This window comes from Leptonychotes weddellii, chromosome 12, assembly GCF_054177405.1.
Source record: "Leptonychotes weddellii isolate Sample4059 chromosome 12, ASM5417740v2, whole genome shotgun sequence".
Taxonomy (NCBI): Eukaryota; Metazoa; Chordata; class Mammalia; order Carnivora; family Phocidae; genus Leptonychotes; species Leptonychotes weddellii.
Window position 1 is genome coordinate 5,512,009 of NC_138380.1, and position 18,122 is coordinate 5,530,130.

At 56.7% G+C, this 18,122-nt stretch overlaps 1 protein-coding gene across 2 annotated transcripts in view; it reads left to right on the forward strand.

Moving 5' to 3' along the window:
- The first annotated feature begins 11,386 nt into the window (after nucleotides 1-11,386).
- Nucleotides 11,387-18,122, forward strand: part of KCNH2 (potassium voltage-gated channel subfamily H member 2) — a 32,801-nt gene continuing 26,065 nt past the window's right edge. The window contains exons 1-2 of one of the 2 annotated variants that reach the window (XM_081799856.1): nucleotides 11,387-11,554; nucleotides 14,318-14,548. In XM_081799856.1, the coding sequence (XP_081655982.1) occupies nucleotides 11,479-11,554; nucleotides 14,318-14,548 (307 nt within the window). In that variant the 5' untranslated portion in view covers nucleotides 11,387-11,478. The remainder of the gene's footprint in view (nucleotides 11,555-14,317; nucleotides 14,549-18,122) is intronic. The other variant, XM_081799855.1, reaches the window with a different exon arrangement.

Here is an 18,122-nt window from a genome sequence, read left to right on the forward strand (position 1 = left end):
CCCCTCCCCTCTGTGCTTCCCACTGCTGCTAGAATCATCTCAAAAGCAGGGCTCACCTCTTGCCCCGGCCCTCCCTGAAACCTTCCACCCAAGGCCAAGGCCCAGTACCACCCTGGCCCAGCCGTCGATTTCCCAAGTATGCTGCTCACACCTTCTGTTCTGGACAAAGGGGCTTCCTCATGGATCCCCAGACAGTTTTCAGGCCCTTGCCTGTTGCTGTCCCTCGATCTCACCCTTTGCCCTCTGACTAAAGAGAATCTTTCTTCCTCTTCCTCATGGCTCAGCCCTGGCAGCTCTGGAGGTAACCTGCCCAGGTCTCCCTTCCAGAGAGAACCTGCTATAGGAACTGCCTGCCTTCGGAATCTGCCCAGGGCTCAAGGCCACATGCTCCCCTGGAAGCTTCCCTGAGCCATGGGGGGTCTGTGGGCTCGCCAGTTCTGCCCAGCTGGCACTCCTCTGTGGCCAGTCTTGATGCGGAGCCCCTGTTGGCCTGGCAGAGAGCTTCTCAGAGCTCACTGTGCTCTGAGCCTCTTCTTCGCTGATTCTTCTTCCTTCTCTCCTTCCATAAATATCAGACCTGCCTCCCCGTTATCTTTCGCAGACACGACCCCCAATCAATCTCTTATGAGATGTCCAAGATGGGGCACTTTCTGGCCACAGGGAGATCGGGGACAGTTCCACACAGCACTGGTGGCTGTATTGATGTTGATCTGGGCCGAGGGAGCCATGGCAGAGGTTTTAGGAAGAGGAGAAAGAGTCAAAGGAGAGACAGAAAGGCTTTGTCTGGGAAGGTTTTCTTCTCCCACTTTTCCTAGGGCTGTGGCTGGCATTGGCCCCGGTGTCCTAACTTCCATCGAGGGACTCTAGCCTTCCCAAATCTTCCAGATGGGGAGACGGGGCCTTTCTCTTTCCTCCCCAGGGCCCTGCCCAGTCTTGTCTCTCTCCACCTTGCTCTTTGTCTGTCATCCCTACTAGGGCATTAAGGCTTATGCGGCTCAGTGGCCCACTGCTCTTATTAGCAACCGCACTTTGAAGAGTAATTTCTGAAAAGACAAAATTTTCAAGACCCACAGACTTGAAGTTCCACTGAGAGGCAAGCAATTTTAGCTTTGAATTGTGGGATTTTGCGCTGGAAGGTCTTTGGGAGCCCAGCCCCTGGGTCTCAGGGATTGGCTGTGTTCTTTGCCATTGGGAAGGCTGGTCCAGACCCCACCCCCATCTGCCTTGGTCAGTGCAGGTGACAGACCCTTTTGTGGGTAAGTAGCCAGGCCCATGGCTCCTCCTTTAGAAGGAGGTAAATCTTTTTCCTGTCTTCCCTTCAAAGCAGAGCTCTGGGCAGGGCTTGAGATGGGATGCCCTGACCTTGGGGGAGGGAAAGCTCTGGCCTTGAAGGGCGTGCGTGGGGCTGTGGGGGCTGTGGAGGGTGGCGGGTGACGGGAGCGGAAGGCCCTGACTCTTTATAGCCCAACCCGGAGTTGTTCAGTGTGAGCTGGAAGTGCCCCACCCTCCCCACTATGAGCAGCTTCCTTCCTGCCTGCTGGCAAGGCCTGGGTGGGGAGCTGAGGGAAAAGGAGGCAAGGGAAGGGGGGGAAGCCAGCAGAGGGAGGGGAGCAGCCCTTCTTTAGTTTAGGAGCCTCTGTCTGATGTAACTCATGCTGTGCTGGGAGGTTGGGTTGGGAGCTGAGAGGTTTGCCCAGCTTCCCGATTGCAAGGTGGAACTGGATATTTTGGGAAGGGCTTTGGGCAGGGTCTGGGGTATTTAGGACTCAGGCAGTGGGAGATGTTGCCCTTCTAAAAGGGGCTCCTGAGCGTGCACTGGGGAGCCATCATGCAGCCCCAACCCTTCTTAAGGAAGCCACATGAGGGCAGCAGAGAGCTGAAGAGAAGAGGTTGGAGCAAAGGCCTGGGCTCAGGCGTCCCTAGACAATGATACCCAGAATGAGCAAGGGCCCAGTGGCACGTGCCTCTGGGCCCAGCTGGGGTGGGGGGTCCACATTAATCCTCTGGGACCCTGAAGTGGTTCATTTGCATAAGCCTGGAGGTCCTGATGATGACTCTGGGACCAGCCCACTCCAGGAGAACAGGGGTGTCTTCTCTTGGGAAACCTCCCTGCTTCTGCACAGACCATGCCAGGTAGGGTGAATCGAAGGCACAGGGAGTGATGTTCAGCACAGCCGGAGGCATGAGCACCAGGGGCCATGGCTCCTGAGGGAGGAGGCAGTTGCAGCCGCTGCTGGGGAGTTGTGGGAAAGAGTGCAGGGGCCTCACTCTGGAGCTTGTAACTGCCGCCCCTGTCCCACAGGTGGGCTCCCAAGGGCACGCTGACCCTTTTCTGGATACTCTTCTGTCTCCTGGCTTTCAGATTGGTAGGAAAGTGAGGGGGCAGAGAGACCTCTGAGAATCTTAAGACCTTGCCCTGAGTGACCCGTGACTATCAGCCTTTGGGGACTCCTGGGGAGTTTGCACTAACTTCCTGAGAGAGACCTGGGTATCTCCAGACCTTGATTCTCCTGGAGGTTTAGACTCTTTCTGCTGAGCCAGAGCCCTGAGCAGATTTTGTGCCCATGCCTGTGTGTGTGTCTGTTTGTAAGTAGGAACATGTGTGAGTGTGTATGGATGTGTGTGAATGTGTGTATATATGAGTGAATATGTATGTGTATGTGTGCATATGTGTAAGCACACATATCACACATATGTATGTGCCCTTGGGCAGTGTTTCCTGGAGCTCCCTCCTTGACCTGCCTCCTCTTCTAGTTCCTGTCCCTTCAAAGCTAATTTGAACTGAGAACATCAGGATGGATATGAATGTTTTCACATCCATGGGGACTTGAAACTGCCCTTTGTTCCTGGGATCCAGAGTGAAAATGGGGAGTTTTTAGGGTCAAGCTGGGGTCTCCTGAATGATGATCATGGGGGCCCCTGATGTAGGCAGTGGAGGCTCCTCAAAGAAGGCCACAGTTGTCAGGGATCAGTCTGACAGGCCTGCCCCCGTTCCCCCTCCGGCCTCCCCTCTTTTCTCCTCCAGCCCTTCAGCCTGGCCCAGTTTCCTGGTGTGGTTGCTGTGGTGCTGGGTCTCTTGGGAACTGGGCCTTTGAGCATCAAGTGTGCCCAGCCTGGTAATTCCATAGCAACCATCATGAGGACTGGCTGGGCAGAACCCCTTCCGCCTGCTTCTCAGGTGCCCTGGGGAGGGACCAGGCCCTCTCTCTAACCCAGGGGGAGAGGAGAAGCCTATAGATAGATCCTCTAGATTGATTTGTGAAATACAGAGACCCTGATCCCAAACCCTGATAGACCTTTAGCCATTGTGTTGTCTTCCTGCCCTCCCAATTGGATTATAAACCCCTTGACTCCCAGTGACCAGCAAACTAGATGTTCCTGGTACATTTGCTGTTGATGATGATGTGGGCCTTTCTTGGGGTTCCCATTCTGTTCTCTGGCTTCGGAAATTCCAGCCTAGGCTGCCCTAGGAACTGGCCAACCTCAGTGCCTAGAGGAGCCTGATTTAGCTGCTGTTCTGCCTCGTGCATCCAGAAGAGGGAGCGCCTGAGCTCTTTCTTTTTCAGGGGAGAAAAATTGAATCCTCTCTTCTTGGACATTCTGGGCCCCTGCACATAATCTGCTTCTGCTATCACCTTCACATCCTCACCAGCTCTGTCTTCCTACAAGAAGGCCTCAGTCTGGACTGCTATTATCCAGAGGGACAGAGATGAGGTGTCCTGGCCACTCAGCTAAATTTTCCCTAAACCCTGCTTTATAAAGCCTTGCCTTCCCTTCCCTTCCAGGCTTAAAATTATCTCTTCCTACTCTGAAGTCAAAGCATTTATGGTTTGCACCACTTCTTGCCACTTGGGATCTAGGACCATGTGACATCTCTTGTTGGCTGCCATTCGTTGTATTTAGCCCCTGCAATACATTATCTATTCACATGTGAGCACTTTTTCTTCCCAACTAAGTGCGAACTTTTCAAGGTCCAGAGGCTGGATTATATGTCCTTATTTCTCTAGGGCTCTCTTACAGCATGGGACACATACAGAGTGATGGATAATCATTTGTGAGTAGATTGGGAAGATGGTGGAGTGGAAGACCTGGTTGGACCTGAGTTCTCTTTTCTGGTCCTTCATGTTGGTCGATGATTCATGGGGTGGGATAGCTACCCTTCAAGATGTGGAACTAGTTTGGGGTTAGCATTCCCATGCTCATCCTCCCTCCCAAGCTGGGGGAGGCTCTGAATTCTGCCTGATGAGTTTAGCAGAATGAACAGGGAATAGTTCTGGAGAGCGGACATAGCTACCTCTGTATTTAGAATTCTCTGGGTCTTGTATCTTTTTTTTCTCTCTCTCTCATACATACACCTTGAAATCCTGTTTTCTTTTTTTTTTTTTTTTAAAGATTTTATTTATTTATTTATTTGAGAGAGAACTAGCATAGGGGAGAGGCAGAGCAAGAGGGAGAAGCAGGCTCTGAGCAGGGAGCCCGATGTGGGGCTCGATCCAGGACCCTGAGATCATGACCTGAGCTGAGGGCAGATGCTTAACCAACTGAGCCACCCAGGCACCCCTAATTCCTGATTTCTTTCAACTTTTGTTATATGTGGTATATAATCCCTGTTGGTCTGGTGTGTGGGGTGGGAAATCACTTAACTAAGAACCAGGAGAGCTGCTTCTTGTGCAGCTCTGTTTCTAACCTCTGGCACAAACTTGAGGAAGGATCTGCACTGCTCTGAATCTGTTTTCTCATCTAAAATATGAAAGTGCTCCCTTCTGGCTCTAATATTTCATAAAGCAACACAAACCCCCAAGGAAAAGCCAAGGAATTTCAAATGTAAAGTTCAGGGGAAGATTCATATTTTTTCCTTGATGACTTGGGTGGGGGTGAGGGATTAAGGCACTTTTGGGGCATAGGGAAGTGAGACCTGAGGCTTTGTAGCACCAATTGGCAAAACCAGCTCTTGCTTCACCGTATGCTGCCTCCTGGAGCTACTGTCCAGTTACAGATGCATTTTCGTGGTTTGAGGTGACTGTATAATTCACTGTGTCGGGAGGAGGGCCCCTCTTTTGCTCACCTGAGCTGCCCTCCCTGGTTTCCTGCCGATCCTGGCATGGAAGGCTTTCAGCACCTTGGACAGAGACAGCCTCCCGCCCTGCTGGACCTGAGCAGCCAAGAGAGCTTGGGATCTCCTGCCAGGCCAGCTTCCCTGGCAGGGTGGCACCAAAGCGTGATTTGCTCCTTAATATTTTTTAGTCTGTCAGAACACCCAAAAATAACTCCCTAGTCTATGTCAAACAGTGCACTGGTTTTGCAAGCTCTGAGGGCATTATTTAAGAACAACAACAACAACAACAGCTATATCTTAGAACAGTGTCAGGTCCATAGTAGGTGCTTAGTAAATAATTATTTCAAAGGAACACATGCAGATTCAGCCTCTAGAAAGTGCCCTAGTTCTCCCTTTATAATCAGGTTCTCTCTCCCAATCAGTGCCTCCTATATCGTAATTCTGGAACTTCTACTACTCACTAAGTTCTGGAGCCTCACCGAAGCCCTGCTTGTGTCTGAGGAGGCCGAGCTCCATCCTTAAATCATCCTTAGGGACAGATGGCTGTTAAGTTCCCAAGCAGAGGAGATTTAAACTGACCTCCCTTCTTTGTCGTTTGGGGGTAAATAGATCGGTGGGAAGACTCCACATCTGACTCCCGTTGGGATTTTGCTTAATGAAAATGTTCACGCCCTTCTTCTGTGTCCAAGAAAACCCTGCCCATACAGGAGGACGCAGCCTTCCCAGGAAGCCCTCCTGGCTGCCCTAACCCACTCAGAGCCCTCCGTCCTCTGAACTCCCCTGAACCTATTATCAGCAGCACAATGTCACACCAGATTGTTTTCATAACATTCATGCTCATTAGTTCTCCCCAGTTAAATGATGAACTCCTTGCAGGTGGAGTCTGTACCAATGTCTGTTTGTTTTCAGGAGACCCTATGGTGATGAGCACACAGCAGGCTTCAGTGGGAGACTGATGGGTCTGAGGGTGTTCTCACCTACCCTTATGGGTCCCCCACTCCAGTTATTTTGGTCTGAAATAAATATGTAGGATGGACCAGGGTGCTAGCTGTGGAGTAATCATTGGCCTCAAGGTCACCTGGATTAGAGGGCAGAGGCAGGAGTTGGAGATGGAGGTGGAGATGGGTACTGAGGGAAAATGAATGGGTGGGGAATGTGGTTGTGTAGAATTAAGGGAATCATTCACTGTTGGGGCTGGAAGGGATCTCAGAGATCAGCTTTTTTGGTCTTCTCATTTTACAGGTAAGGAAAGTGAGATTTAGTGATCCTCCTAAAGTTACACAACAAACAGGCCCCTTTCCATCACCTCTGACCTGGTTCAAGTTTTTGACATCCCTCTCCTGGACTACTGCATATCTCGCTGTGGCAGATTATATTTTTCCAAGATGGTCATGCCAGTAGATACCATTGCACTTGTTTTTCTCATGTCAGTGACACTCCTCCATTGAGAAGTGGGGGTCTTTGGACCTCTCTTTGCATATGATGGGCCATGATTATGGCAGACGTTATTTTCTGTGACTTTTGAGGCTACGTTGTTAAAGGTGGTACAGCTGTTGCCTGGACCTCTCTTGGGACACTTGCCCTTCAACCCAGCCACCATGCTAGGAGGAAGCGAGGCCAGCCACAAGAAAAGGCTTTTAGAAAAACAAGGCCAGGGCGCCTGGGTGGCTCAGTTGGTTAAGCAACTGCCTTCGGCTCAGGTCATGATTCTGGAGTCCTGGGATCGAGTCCCACATCGGGCTCCCTGCTCGGCGGGGAGTCTGCTTCTCCCTCTGACCCTTCCCCTCTCATGCTGTCTGTCTCCCATTCTCTCAGATAAATAAATAAAATCTTGAAAAAAAAAATAAAATAAAGAGAACGTTTAAAAAAAAAAAAAGAAAAACAAGGCCAGCCACAAGAAAAGTCCTAGCGGATAGCTAGCATCAACCACCAAACGTGAGCGAATGAGCTTTTCAGTCCTGATATGAGTGGCAGAGACACAAATGGTCCTGGTTGAACGTACCCAAACGACAGGGACATGGGCAAAATAAATACTGTCATCGATTTAAGTCACTGGGGTTTGGGACGGCTCTTATGCAGCAATAAGTAATTGAAACACCTCATTTTTTGCCTCAGTTTCTCCAAGCTAATATGCACATTTCATTCATCCAACAGACCTTTACTAGATACTGACTCTGTGCTAGGATCTATGCAAAGACGAATATGATTTCTGTATTCGTGGACAGTATGTTTCAGCTTCCACCACTGTTCCTATACACACACGGTAAAATCCATACTCCCCAGTGCTCTATTAATGCTCTAGCCTATTGCTCCAGTGGCACCACACCAGACTGTTCTGTCCCCAGACCTGATCTTCATTCTCCAGTCCCGATGCCTTTGCTCATTGTTGTCCCCCTTCCTCCTGCCGTGCTTCTGCCCTGTCCCATCTTGACCTTCAGAGACCTGCTCTGAAATCTCCCTTTGCAGGGCCTTCCCAGACTCTTCCAGTTGAAAGTAAACGACACATCCTTGTAATAACCCCACAGCACATCACACAGGCTACACCATGTCTTTCTGTCCTCCACCTTTCTCAAGCCTTAGTGGACTGTGAATCCCCAGAGGAAGGATCCTGGCTTATCTCTTCTATTCCCACCCCCCATGGGGTCTGGCACACAGGAAGCCCCCGGTAAACGTATGTTGATGTCACTGGTAGAAGAACCGGAATTAGAAGTCAGGTCTCCTGAATCCTAGTGTCCAGCACCTTACTTGCCTCTTTTGACATCACCACGGCAGGGTGATGTCACCAACAGTGGGTAGCAGGTTGCCAGGAGACCTTGATTATGGGCTGGGGGTTGACAGGATTGCTGCAGGGGGGCCTGCAGATGGCAGTGGCTGCAGGGAGCTCTGGCTCCTGGCTAGGGGTCTGAGGGGGGTTGCCCTCCCTCCTCTGTCCCTCTCTTCCCTTCCTTCCTTGCTTTCAGCATGCCCTGAGTCCCCACTTCTGGGGGTGCAACATGCTGCTGCTTTGATCTTACTTTCCTCCAACCCCAGTTCATAGCTGAAAACATCCCCCTTCTCAGTACTTAGTTGCACAGAAAAGTAAGGCCCCCCCTATGTATCCTAAGCTTCCCCTTGCACGGCAAGGGATGGTACTGTGTTCTACCTCCCCCGGGGTTCTGAGGAACCATTCCGCTGTAAGATGTCTTCGCTTCACCCATCTGACTGGAACTGTTTCCCAGTCCCCTGTGATTGTCACTTGCTCTCCCGGGCCCTCTTTTGGCTGTGTCTTCCCTGGCCTGCTCCTTGGGGGTCCACCAGCAAGCACAGGCTTCAATTTCTTATTTCCTTTTAGGATGTTCTGGCTTGATTCGCTCAAACTGAGCAGGAGCAGAGAGTGGGGTGGGCAGGTTGTTTTCCCCACAGACTTTTCTCCCTAAACTGTCTCTTTCTGGGAGCTGGGAGGAGCCTCCTTGTCTTGCTGTCAATACGGCCTCTCCCTTCCCTCAGTCACAGACAGGCTGGGGGAGAGAGCTCTTCCCTGGAATGTCCTTGCAAATGGCTCTGTGAGCTTGAAGTGGGGTGGGTGGATTCTGGTTGCTTTAGGTTTTAAGGTTGGGCACTTTCCTCTTGCTCTTTGATCTGGGGGTAATGGAGGTGGGAAGATGGTGTGTGGGGTGGGGGGCTGCTCTCCAACAGGTTCTCTGTTGCCCTTTACCTCTTGGTGCCTGGTACCTGTGGCCCCAAGAAGGATGTCTTTGGAGACACCTCACCCCCATGTCACAGCCTCTCTTCCTCATCCCTATCCTTGGCTGTGGGGTGGCTCAGGGGGGCTGCCTTCAGACCCTCCTCTCAACCTCCAGGAAGTCAGAAACCTGCATTTGGCTTGACTTCTGAGTGAGTGTCTAAGAGTGTGTGTGTGTGTGTGTGTGAGAGAGAGAGAGAGACTGAGAGAGAGAGAGAGGGAGATTTGCCTCTCCTTAGCCGGGGGAACAGCTCTCTTCACACCTGCCTCTATGCACAGGAGGAGGGCTACTCTGTGTCTGGTCTCTTCTCTTTTGGGAGGATCCAGGGTCCCTCTGATTTCTTCATCCTCCCATTGGGATAAGAGCAGAGGCCTGTCCTGGGAACGTGTTACCACAGTGTGGACAGCTGGCCAGCCCAGATGACCAGCTTCCTTCCCTTTGGCCTTAGTCTGGAGAGAAGGGAATGCTGCAGATTCCCCCCTCCATGTCCTCTCTCCTGGTGCCTGTCTGAACTGCAGGCCTTTCCCCGCTCTCTCAAACCCTCAGCCTGGAGGGGAAGACACCTAACTCAAACTGGAATCAGCCTGGACTTAGGGCAGGCAACCCAGCATCCAGGAGTGGTCGTGGGCTGGGGAGGAGCTGGGCAGGACCCATATGGGTTGATGTGTCTAATGCCAGGTCACAAAAGAAGGGGAGTTATGCTACGGAAGGCCCGGAGCATCTTGGAGTGAGGAAGCTGCCGGAGGGAGGTGGAGAGGGCCGAGGGGATGACTGTACAGGCAAGAGCCTCTGGTCTTTTTTAGCATCAGCTGATGGAGCCACCTCCTTCTCTCCCACTGGCTGCCTCCCTGAGTCACTGCCCACCCACCAGCAAATAAAAAAGAGGTGTCATCTGCTGGCCAATGGCCCCATCTGGCCCCAATGTTTGCATCTTTTTGCTTCTGGGTGGAAGGTGAGAGTCTGGGTAGGGTGGTCTCACCAAGACCTCTTCCTCTGGGCCTTTCTCCTTCCAGACTCTGCTTCCTTCTTTGCCCTTTGTTCCTCCCCTCCCCCTACATCCCATGATGGTTCTCCCCAGTGACAAGACCCACCCCCTTGCTCCAAGGACAGAGGCAGCTGCAAGCCCTCAGGGGCCCCCACATGGCCCCATCCATCTAGCCGGGTCTCAGATCTCGGCTGCAGGGGAGGGGACGCACGGCTGTCCATTCAGCGGCCCCGACGCCTCCCCACCGGCCAGCTCAGCTGTCAACACTCTGCCTTCATGCCCTGGCCTTCGCAGGGCCCTGCCTGGCTGCTCATGCCGGGGACACCGCGCCCCAGAGACCCTCACTCAGACCCAGGCAGGCGGTGGGCAGGCGGCGGGCAGACACCCTGCCTGCCCTTGAGCATCCTCAGGCCTCCTTGCCTAAATAAGGGAGCTGCAGCTGGAGCGAGCCAGCTGGCCGGCGGGGGGGGAGGGGCCTGCGGCTAGGCCAGGGTTTTCCGAGGGGTTGGGCCGCCGCAGCGCCGCAGGGCCCCGAGCCCGCCGCGGATTGGGCCTGCAAGGCTGGCCCGCGCTGCAGAGGGAGGGAGGGCCACTCGTACAAGGGGATCCCCAGGCTGGAACCTCGCGCTCAGGGGCCTTTGATCCCTCAGCTAGGAGGCCGCAACTCGTGTCAGAATGTTACCTCTCTGTGCAGGAGGGCCCCCGAATAACCCCGGAGATCGGGCTGTGTGTGTGTGTGTTGGGAGGTCACCGCTGCTCAGAGTGCATGCCCCTCCTAAGTCTCACCCATCCTTATTTCAAATCGCGCCCCACCCGGGTCCTCCAGATTATCTTGCCCTTCACATTTCCCGGATCTCCCCTGACCCTGGGCTTGTCCTCCGAGGGCCCAGGTCTCGACCATGTCACCTACGGCAGGCTTTGAGCGCCTGTTGTGTGTACCCAGCGGGTGCTTGGCGTGGTGGGCGGCCAGGGCATTAAGGGACCAGCCCACTCCAAGTCAGGTTCCTCAGCCCTTGCAGTCGGGGGTGGGGGTGCAAACCCCCAGTCCCCTCCCTGGCCGTCTCAAGGCCGACCGTCGCACCTGTCCTCACTGTTCCCCTACCTAGGGGCCCCTTCCCCCTCTTTGGAGCGCGCGAGTCCCGGGGGCTCCTGGGCTGAGCGAGGGGCTGGGGTGGGGGGAACCCTTGGCGCTGCTCAGCCAATGGGAAGGGCGGGCGCGCGGGGTGTGGGGGGGGGAGAGGGCGGTGCTGCGGGCGCGCGGCGGGCGGGAGGGGGCCGGGAGGCGGGGGCCGGAGCCCGAGGGGCGCGCGCCGCGTTAACCCTTCCGCCGCCGGGCCGAGCCGCAGGCGCAGCCGGAGCCGCGGGCGCCGGAGCGGCTGTCGGCGCGGCGGGCGGGAGCCGGGAGCCCCGCGCTCGGGCGGGCGGAGCGCAGCGCGGGGACGCGGCGGAGCGGGGCCCGTGGCTCGGCGGGGGCCGGCAGACAGGTGTGCGGGCGGCCGGGCGGCCCGAGCTCAGGCGGCTCCAGGCCCGGCCCGCGGTCAGGAGCCGGGAGCCGAGCGGGGACCCCGCGCCCGCAACCCAGTCCCGGCCCCGCCCGTGCTCTGCTTGGCCGCGGGGTGCGGGGATCACGGCCGGGCCGGGCCACCCGAACCCTGTGTTGGGCCGGGCCGGGCCGGGGTGGGTGGGGGCCCGCCCGGCCCGCCCATGGGCTCAGGATGCCGGTGCGGAGGGGCCATGTCGCGCCGCAGAACACCTTCCTGGACACCATCATCCGCAAGTTTGAGGGCCAGAGTGAGTGGGGGAGGGGGCCGACGGGGAGGGGGCGCTGGGGGCGGGCCGAGCTCTCCCAAGTGTGAATGGAGGGGCGTGCCCGGGGCCGTCTGCATCGGGCTAGTGCAAGTCAGTGGGGGCTGTTGGCCTCAAGCCGCGGGCCAGGGGTCGTGAGGGCAAGCTTGGTGCCGGGGGCGGTGGGTTTGGGGCCAAGGGGACTGTATTGGGGCGCAGGGCGGGAGGTTCAGCTCAGGCTTGCGGGGTCCGGGAGTGTGTGTGACATCTCAAGTGTGCAGGTATCCGTAACTCTGGGTGCCTGGATGTGGATGGGGCTGTGTGGGGGCAGGGACAGAAGGTATATGGTCCAAAGTGTGAGACACTAAGTATTGTGCCTGAGCCGTCTTGACTGTGTTTTTGAGAGACTGAGAGCCAAGAGCTTAGAGTGAGTGCCCAACCTGCTCTTGGGGCTGTAGGTGTAGCCCATGAGTTCGGTCCTGCATGGGCTGTGGGGAGGAATCTTTGACAGAGCTACAAACTGTGGACTCCCAAGTGAGAGGGTGTCATAGCCTGAAGCTGGGCTTTAAGGGTCTAACAGGCAGTGTCCCCATATTGCTGATTTTCCTGTCCTGAGCCCCTTTATGGGGACTACAGCACCCCTAAGGCTGGCCCAGTAGGGGAGGCTTCCAGAAGTGTCCCAGGCTAGGTGAATGTTCTGGCGTGGGTGTTTGATCCTCCCAGCATGCATGTGTCCGTCTCCAAGGCTGCATGTGCCATGGTGGGTGTGACTGCCAAGGGCCCTGGGAGCAGGGAGCGGGTGACATTCCTTGCCCATGACCCTGTGAGCACAGGACAACGTGTGCTTGTAACTGTGGTTGGGGGAGGGAGGGATCAGTTCGATGGGCAGCATTGTCTGAAGCAGAGGAACAAGATGATCCTGAGGGGGAGGAGACTGACACGGTGGAGGGCCACAGGGTAGGATCTTTCCTTCTCAAAAGCTCCAGAAGGCCCAGGAGCTAGGTATGGAAAGAAAGAATCTGGGCTAGGATCTGGGGTCTTGGCTTCTGGCCCCACCTCTGCCACTGAGCCATGTGACCTTGAGTGACTCTATCTTGTCCAGATCTCAGTTTCCACATCTAGAAAGGACGGGGTGGCCGAAGGAGCCTTTCAGATCGCTTCTGTGGTGGTATTCCAGGAGCTCAAGGAAGGGGTGGGGGTAGGGCCTGCCTTCGAAGAAACTCGATCTTCTCTCTCTGGGCCTGGGAGCTGGTTTCTCTTTTCCAAAACTGGTGTGTGTGGCTGGTAGTCTGGACTGCCTTGGGCTCAGGTGGAGATGGAGGCCAAGTCAGGGGTCTTTTCATGGGACAGGACCCCTCCTGAGGTTGTTGGCTGCCTGGGGGTTTTGGGGGCCTGGTGAACTGACCTAAAAATGATCCAACTTCAAAAAGTAACTTACTGGAGCCAGGGTAAGGGAGGGCTTAGGAAAGCAGCCTCCCCCCCGGGGGGGCCCTTGTTGCAGCTGCAACCCTTGCCCATGGGATTACCCAGGGCTGCAGCCCGAGGGCTGTGTCCACCGGAATTGGAGGGGGCAGAGTTCCAACTGCCACCCAAAGCCCCAGCATTAAAGGCCAAAGTGGCCGGAAACTTTTGTGTTTATAAAAAGGTCTTATCCCAGAGCATCTTCCCTGGCACCAGCTGGGTCTGCTGCCTGTCTGCTACTCACCTGCCAGTCTGGCTCTTGGGGCAGGTGTGTGTGGGGGGGTGAGCCATGTCTAGCTGAAATGGGTCTATCGGGGCACCTCTCCTTGACGGGGCCTCACTTCCCCGGGGCAGGTCCCTTTCCTGGATCTGTCTTCTTACAAGTGGGCCACTGTCTCAGGTCCACCCCTGGCTCCCGTATTTCTAGGGATTGGGTTCCTTTCCTTGCTCCCTATGACCTTGAGTTTCTGCCTGTGACCCTCAGTGTATTTCTTATCCTATCAGACCTAGCTTCAAAAGCTGGCTCTTTTACAAGCTGCAAGATGTGGGCATGGCTCTGAACTTCTTTTGAGCCTAAGTTTCTTCATCTAAGAAACAAAGATAATGATGATTACCTTATGGGGTTGTCTGAGTATTATATGAGAAAAAGCATCGCAGATGCTCACGTGGTACCTCCCTCGTCCCCTTTAGAGAGCCCACTCTCCAGCCCCTGACTGCCCTTGGAGGGGTGCGTGTAAGTCCCGGGGAAGTACTGACCTGCTGGGTCCGCAGATACTTGGGGGAGTGATTTCCTAAGGATCCCCGGGGTAAGGAGTGCCCAGTGAGCGCGTACCCCCCCCCCCCCCGCCGTGTCTAGAGAGCAGGGGTCAGGAAGAGAAGCCGGAGGACCTGATGCAAAGGGAAGGCTAGCCGCCATCTCTGGCCCTTCCCAGGCTCCCTCTCCAGGCCCAGTGTTTATCCCTCTGCCGCGGCTGCTGACACGCTTTGCTGACACCCGTCCAGGCTGGCCTCGGCCCCGGGCGCGGAGGGGGCGGGGGGCCGCTGGCGGGCTGCCCGAGGGAAGCCACGCCGCCAGCCCGCGGGCCGGGCGGGGAGGGGGCGCGTCGCCGGGCCGACCCGGCCCGAGGCACCTGTGTCTGGGGCACAGCTGTGTTCGCCCCCTGCTGGGGACCCCAGTCCCCGCTGTGCTCCCTGGGGCGGGGAGTCCCCGGGCGGGTGGCTGTGTGTGACAAGAGAATGCGGGGAAAGGGCTGGGAGCCCCCGAGGCAGGGGTCCCTGCTCACGTGCCTGCTCATCCCCGCCCCCCAGGCCGCAAGTTCATCATCGCCAACGCTCGGGTGGAGAACTGCGCCGTCATCTACTGCAACGACGGCTTCTGCGAGCTGTGCGGCTACTCGCGGGCCGAAGTGATGCAGCGGCCCTGCACCTGCGACTTCCTGCACGGGCCGCGCACGCAGCGCCGCGCGGCCGCGCAGATCGCGCAGGCCCTGCTGGGCGCGGAGGAGCGCAAAGTGGAGATCGCCTTCTACCGGAAGGATGGTAGGCGGGGGCGGGGCCGCGACGAGGGGCGGGGCCGCGACGAGGGGGCGGGGCCGCGAGGGACATGGGTGGGAAAAGGGGCAGCGGGATCCGGGAGGCCCGAGGGTGCGGTGGGGGAGACCCGGCGAGTTCCCTGGGGGCGTGACCTCAACTGGGGCCACTGCTGTGGGTCAGGTGGCAGGCGCGGGCTGGGCACTGGGGCGGCAGGACGGTGTGGGTCTCTTCACCTCATGCACTCTGGCGGGATGATTTTCGGGGTGGCCAAGGGTCTGTTTGGCTGTGGGTCTGGCGCCTTTGGTTTTTCCTTCCCTAGACAAACGTGGGCAGGTTGAGGTAGGTGGAGTGGAGTTTGACGGGGCCGGGATGGCAAGTGCGTGGACGGAGTCAGGCTAGAAGGTCAGGTTGGCGGCTGGGCGCTCATCTCCGGCTGGCTACAGGCCTCTAGCTACGCTAGGGCAGCCCCTGCCAGGTGATTGGTCTCGTAGATGTCACTGAGGACGAGGCAAGGGAGGGGATGCAGGACTCTGGCTGGCTCTTGGCTGCCCTTCTCCTGCCCCTTTCTCTTCTTTACTTAAACAGCACCTGGTGGGAGATGTGTGCCTTTCCCCACAACCACAGTTCCCTTTGTCTCATCTAATGAGTACCCGCCCACCACCCCCTCCTGCACCAGGTGTCTCTGCTCAGCCACCGCCTCCCGGCCCAGCTGCTCTGGGCTTCTGGACAGTGGATAAACAGCGCCGTGGGCGGGGCTGCTCCCCGCACTGTGCCTGCCCTGGGTGGGGTGGGCTCTGCTCAAGGAGGGCAGTGAAAAGGCTTTGGGAGCCTTGCAGGTATCGCAGGGCTGGGGAGGTGGCTCTGGAAGTGCCACTGGACTGACCATGGATGCCCAAACTGCTACTCACTAGTGTGTATCTGATGAGCACTTACTGAACCCCTGTGAGCCAGGTGCAGCGCTAGGGTCTTGTAGATAGAGCAGTGAGGTAGCCAGGTGAGGTTACTGCCCCAAAGGAGCTTACCTGCCATACAGGGCACTCTGCCTTCCCCTGGGGGCAGGCAAAGAGAGCCAGCCGTCCCTGTATGCACCTGTCCCTGTCCCTGTCCCTGTCCCTGGAATATCCCCTGTATGCTCAGAGTCGGCTGGCGCGGCCCTGTAAAGGCTTGCATCTATCCACGGCCCTGTTTTCGAAGGCCTGCACAGCCTGTGACGTCCCTGGACAGCCTTAGAGGGCGCACAATCACTGGGGCCCTGTGGAAGAGAGTTTGCTTATAGAAAATTGGGGTTCTGGCTGGGAGGCAGGGGCCCGGGAGGTTAGATGCAAACTCTGAGGGCAGGGCCCTCTGTCCGATTTTTCACTACAGTCTCTCCAGAACGGTAATCGGAGCAGATCTGTTTTTATATCTGACGGGCCATCGAGTGCTAGCTAGCAGGGGTGGGTGCTCCCGTGTACGGGATGCCGGGCTAAAGGTTTCACTTACATTATCTCATGGAATCTTCACAACAACCCTGGGAAATAGATACTATTTTTATCTCCATTTTATGGATGAGGAAACTGAACTTCGGGGAAATTAAGAAACTTCCCCCAAGTCACACAGCTAGAAACTGGCAGAGCTGCGGATGGAACCACGTCAGTCTGAGCAGAGCCCTACTCGTTCTTGCTCTGCTGTCACCTATTAGAAATGACCCCAAATAGTTACAGGCAGATCTTTATACTGCACGTTACTTGAGGTACAGTTTTATTTTGAAAGTTTGCAGACTATTGGTATAATGAAAAGAATGCAGATGCATAAGTCCTGGGTTCAGGTCTAACACCAGAAAGTGTGTAATATGGGAACTTGGTTACTGCCTTGAGCCTGTTTCTACTTCTAGGATAGTGTGCTCGCTCAGCCCCTTGGCAACAGGGACCTGGGTGCTTCTGTCTTCCCCATAGAGTTTGGGGAGCTGGCCTTCCCGCTTGCCCCAGGCTGGCTCCTTTGGGCGAAGATAGCCATGGGACCCCTCCTGCAGAGGTGCTATCATGGGATCTTGGTGACTTTGAGGATCATTTAATCCAGCCCACTTGAGTTACAGATGGAGAAACTGAGAAGCCGAGGTCCAGTTACCAGTTAATCAGTGGACGAAGTAGGACTAGAACCCAGGCCCCCTGCCCAAGTTCAGATTGTTTCCTCCCTCCAGTTACTCCTCCAAATGGGGCTGCCACCCAGAAAGTCGGATGCCAGCCATCTCTGCCTGCCCTCTTGTCTGCTCTCACCTCGTTTCTCCCGTTGGCCCACAGGCTGGCCTTGACCCCCATTTGTCCTGGCACTTGAGGTCTAGGATGCAGGTTTCCTCTGCCTCCCTTCCCTCTGCCTTGAAACACTTCGTCCCTTGGGCGAATCCCTGTGGCCTGGCCTGCGCTATGTATGTGCGTGCACGGAGCTTACACCTTTGTGCGTGGGCCGGATAGGGCGGCAGAGGCGAGGGATGCCCGAGCCACCCTTGTTTCTGTCCAGGCCTTTTTCTGTGTCTCTGCCGGGGCCAGCCACAGGAGAGTGGGTCCCTGGGCTTCCGCGCCAGGGAGGTGGGTGGCTGGGAACGAGGCGAGGCCTCTTGCTGGCAGGCGCCACTGCGGACAGCTGCGCTGTGTCGGTGCCTCTAGCCCCGCTCTGTGCAGTGTCAGGGCCTGGAGCCAGACAGCCCCATTATTTAGGTGCTGGGACTGCTGGGAGGTGGGGAGGCCAGACTGGCGGGGGATGTGAGCCGGAGGGAGAGACTCACTACTGGCCCTGCGTCTGTGCCCCTTAACATCAGGCCCAGGAGTAAGGTGGAACTGGGAATAGGGCCAGCAGCAGGGGGCTGGCAGGCGGCCACACCCCTGCGGGGCCCGGGGCCCGGGTCCTGGCGGCAGCTGCTGCCGCTGCACACCTGTGTCCCTACATGGCTGGAAGGGGGGCTGTGGGTCCCTTGGAGCATGGCTCCTCTTCCCTTGCCCCCCTCATCTGCCAGGCCTCAGGGAGGGGCCCTGCTCTGGGTCCCTTTTGTTCTCTGCGCTCTTTGTTTTCATCTCTCTGAGCCCCGCCTCCCACCGAGTTCAGCCGGGCTGCCTGTGCGCCTGGTCTCTGCTCCTCTTCCTCTCCCGGTGTTGGCCTCCCTGCCGACTCCTGCCCCCTTGGTCTTCATCTCCTTCTCCTTGCACCTTTCTTCTTCCCTCCCTTCAGCACCCCTGAGCCTTCCTCCTCGCCTCTCTTCCTCTGCCCCTCTGGACTGTGTCTGGAAATCTCTCTCTGGCTCCCCATACCTCTGCGTGTTCTGGCCTGGTCTGCATGTCCCTGTGTCCCCAGGAGCCTGTGCGTGGGTGGGGATGGGGGTGTCTCTAGAGAAGAGGCTGTCGGCTTCTGCACTCCAGCTGCAGGCCGGTTGCCATGGTAACAGGGTCAGAGGGCCCCCCTGCAACAGCTGAGCTGTGGGCTGGGGGAGGGGTGGAGACCATGGGGCCAGCCTGCTCCCCAGTGTCCCTAGTGCCCATGGGGAGCCAGAGCTCCAGTGATGGCCCCACACCCACTGGTCTATGGCCCCCAGACTCAGACCTCAGCTTCC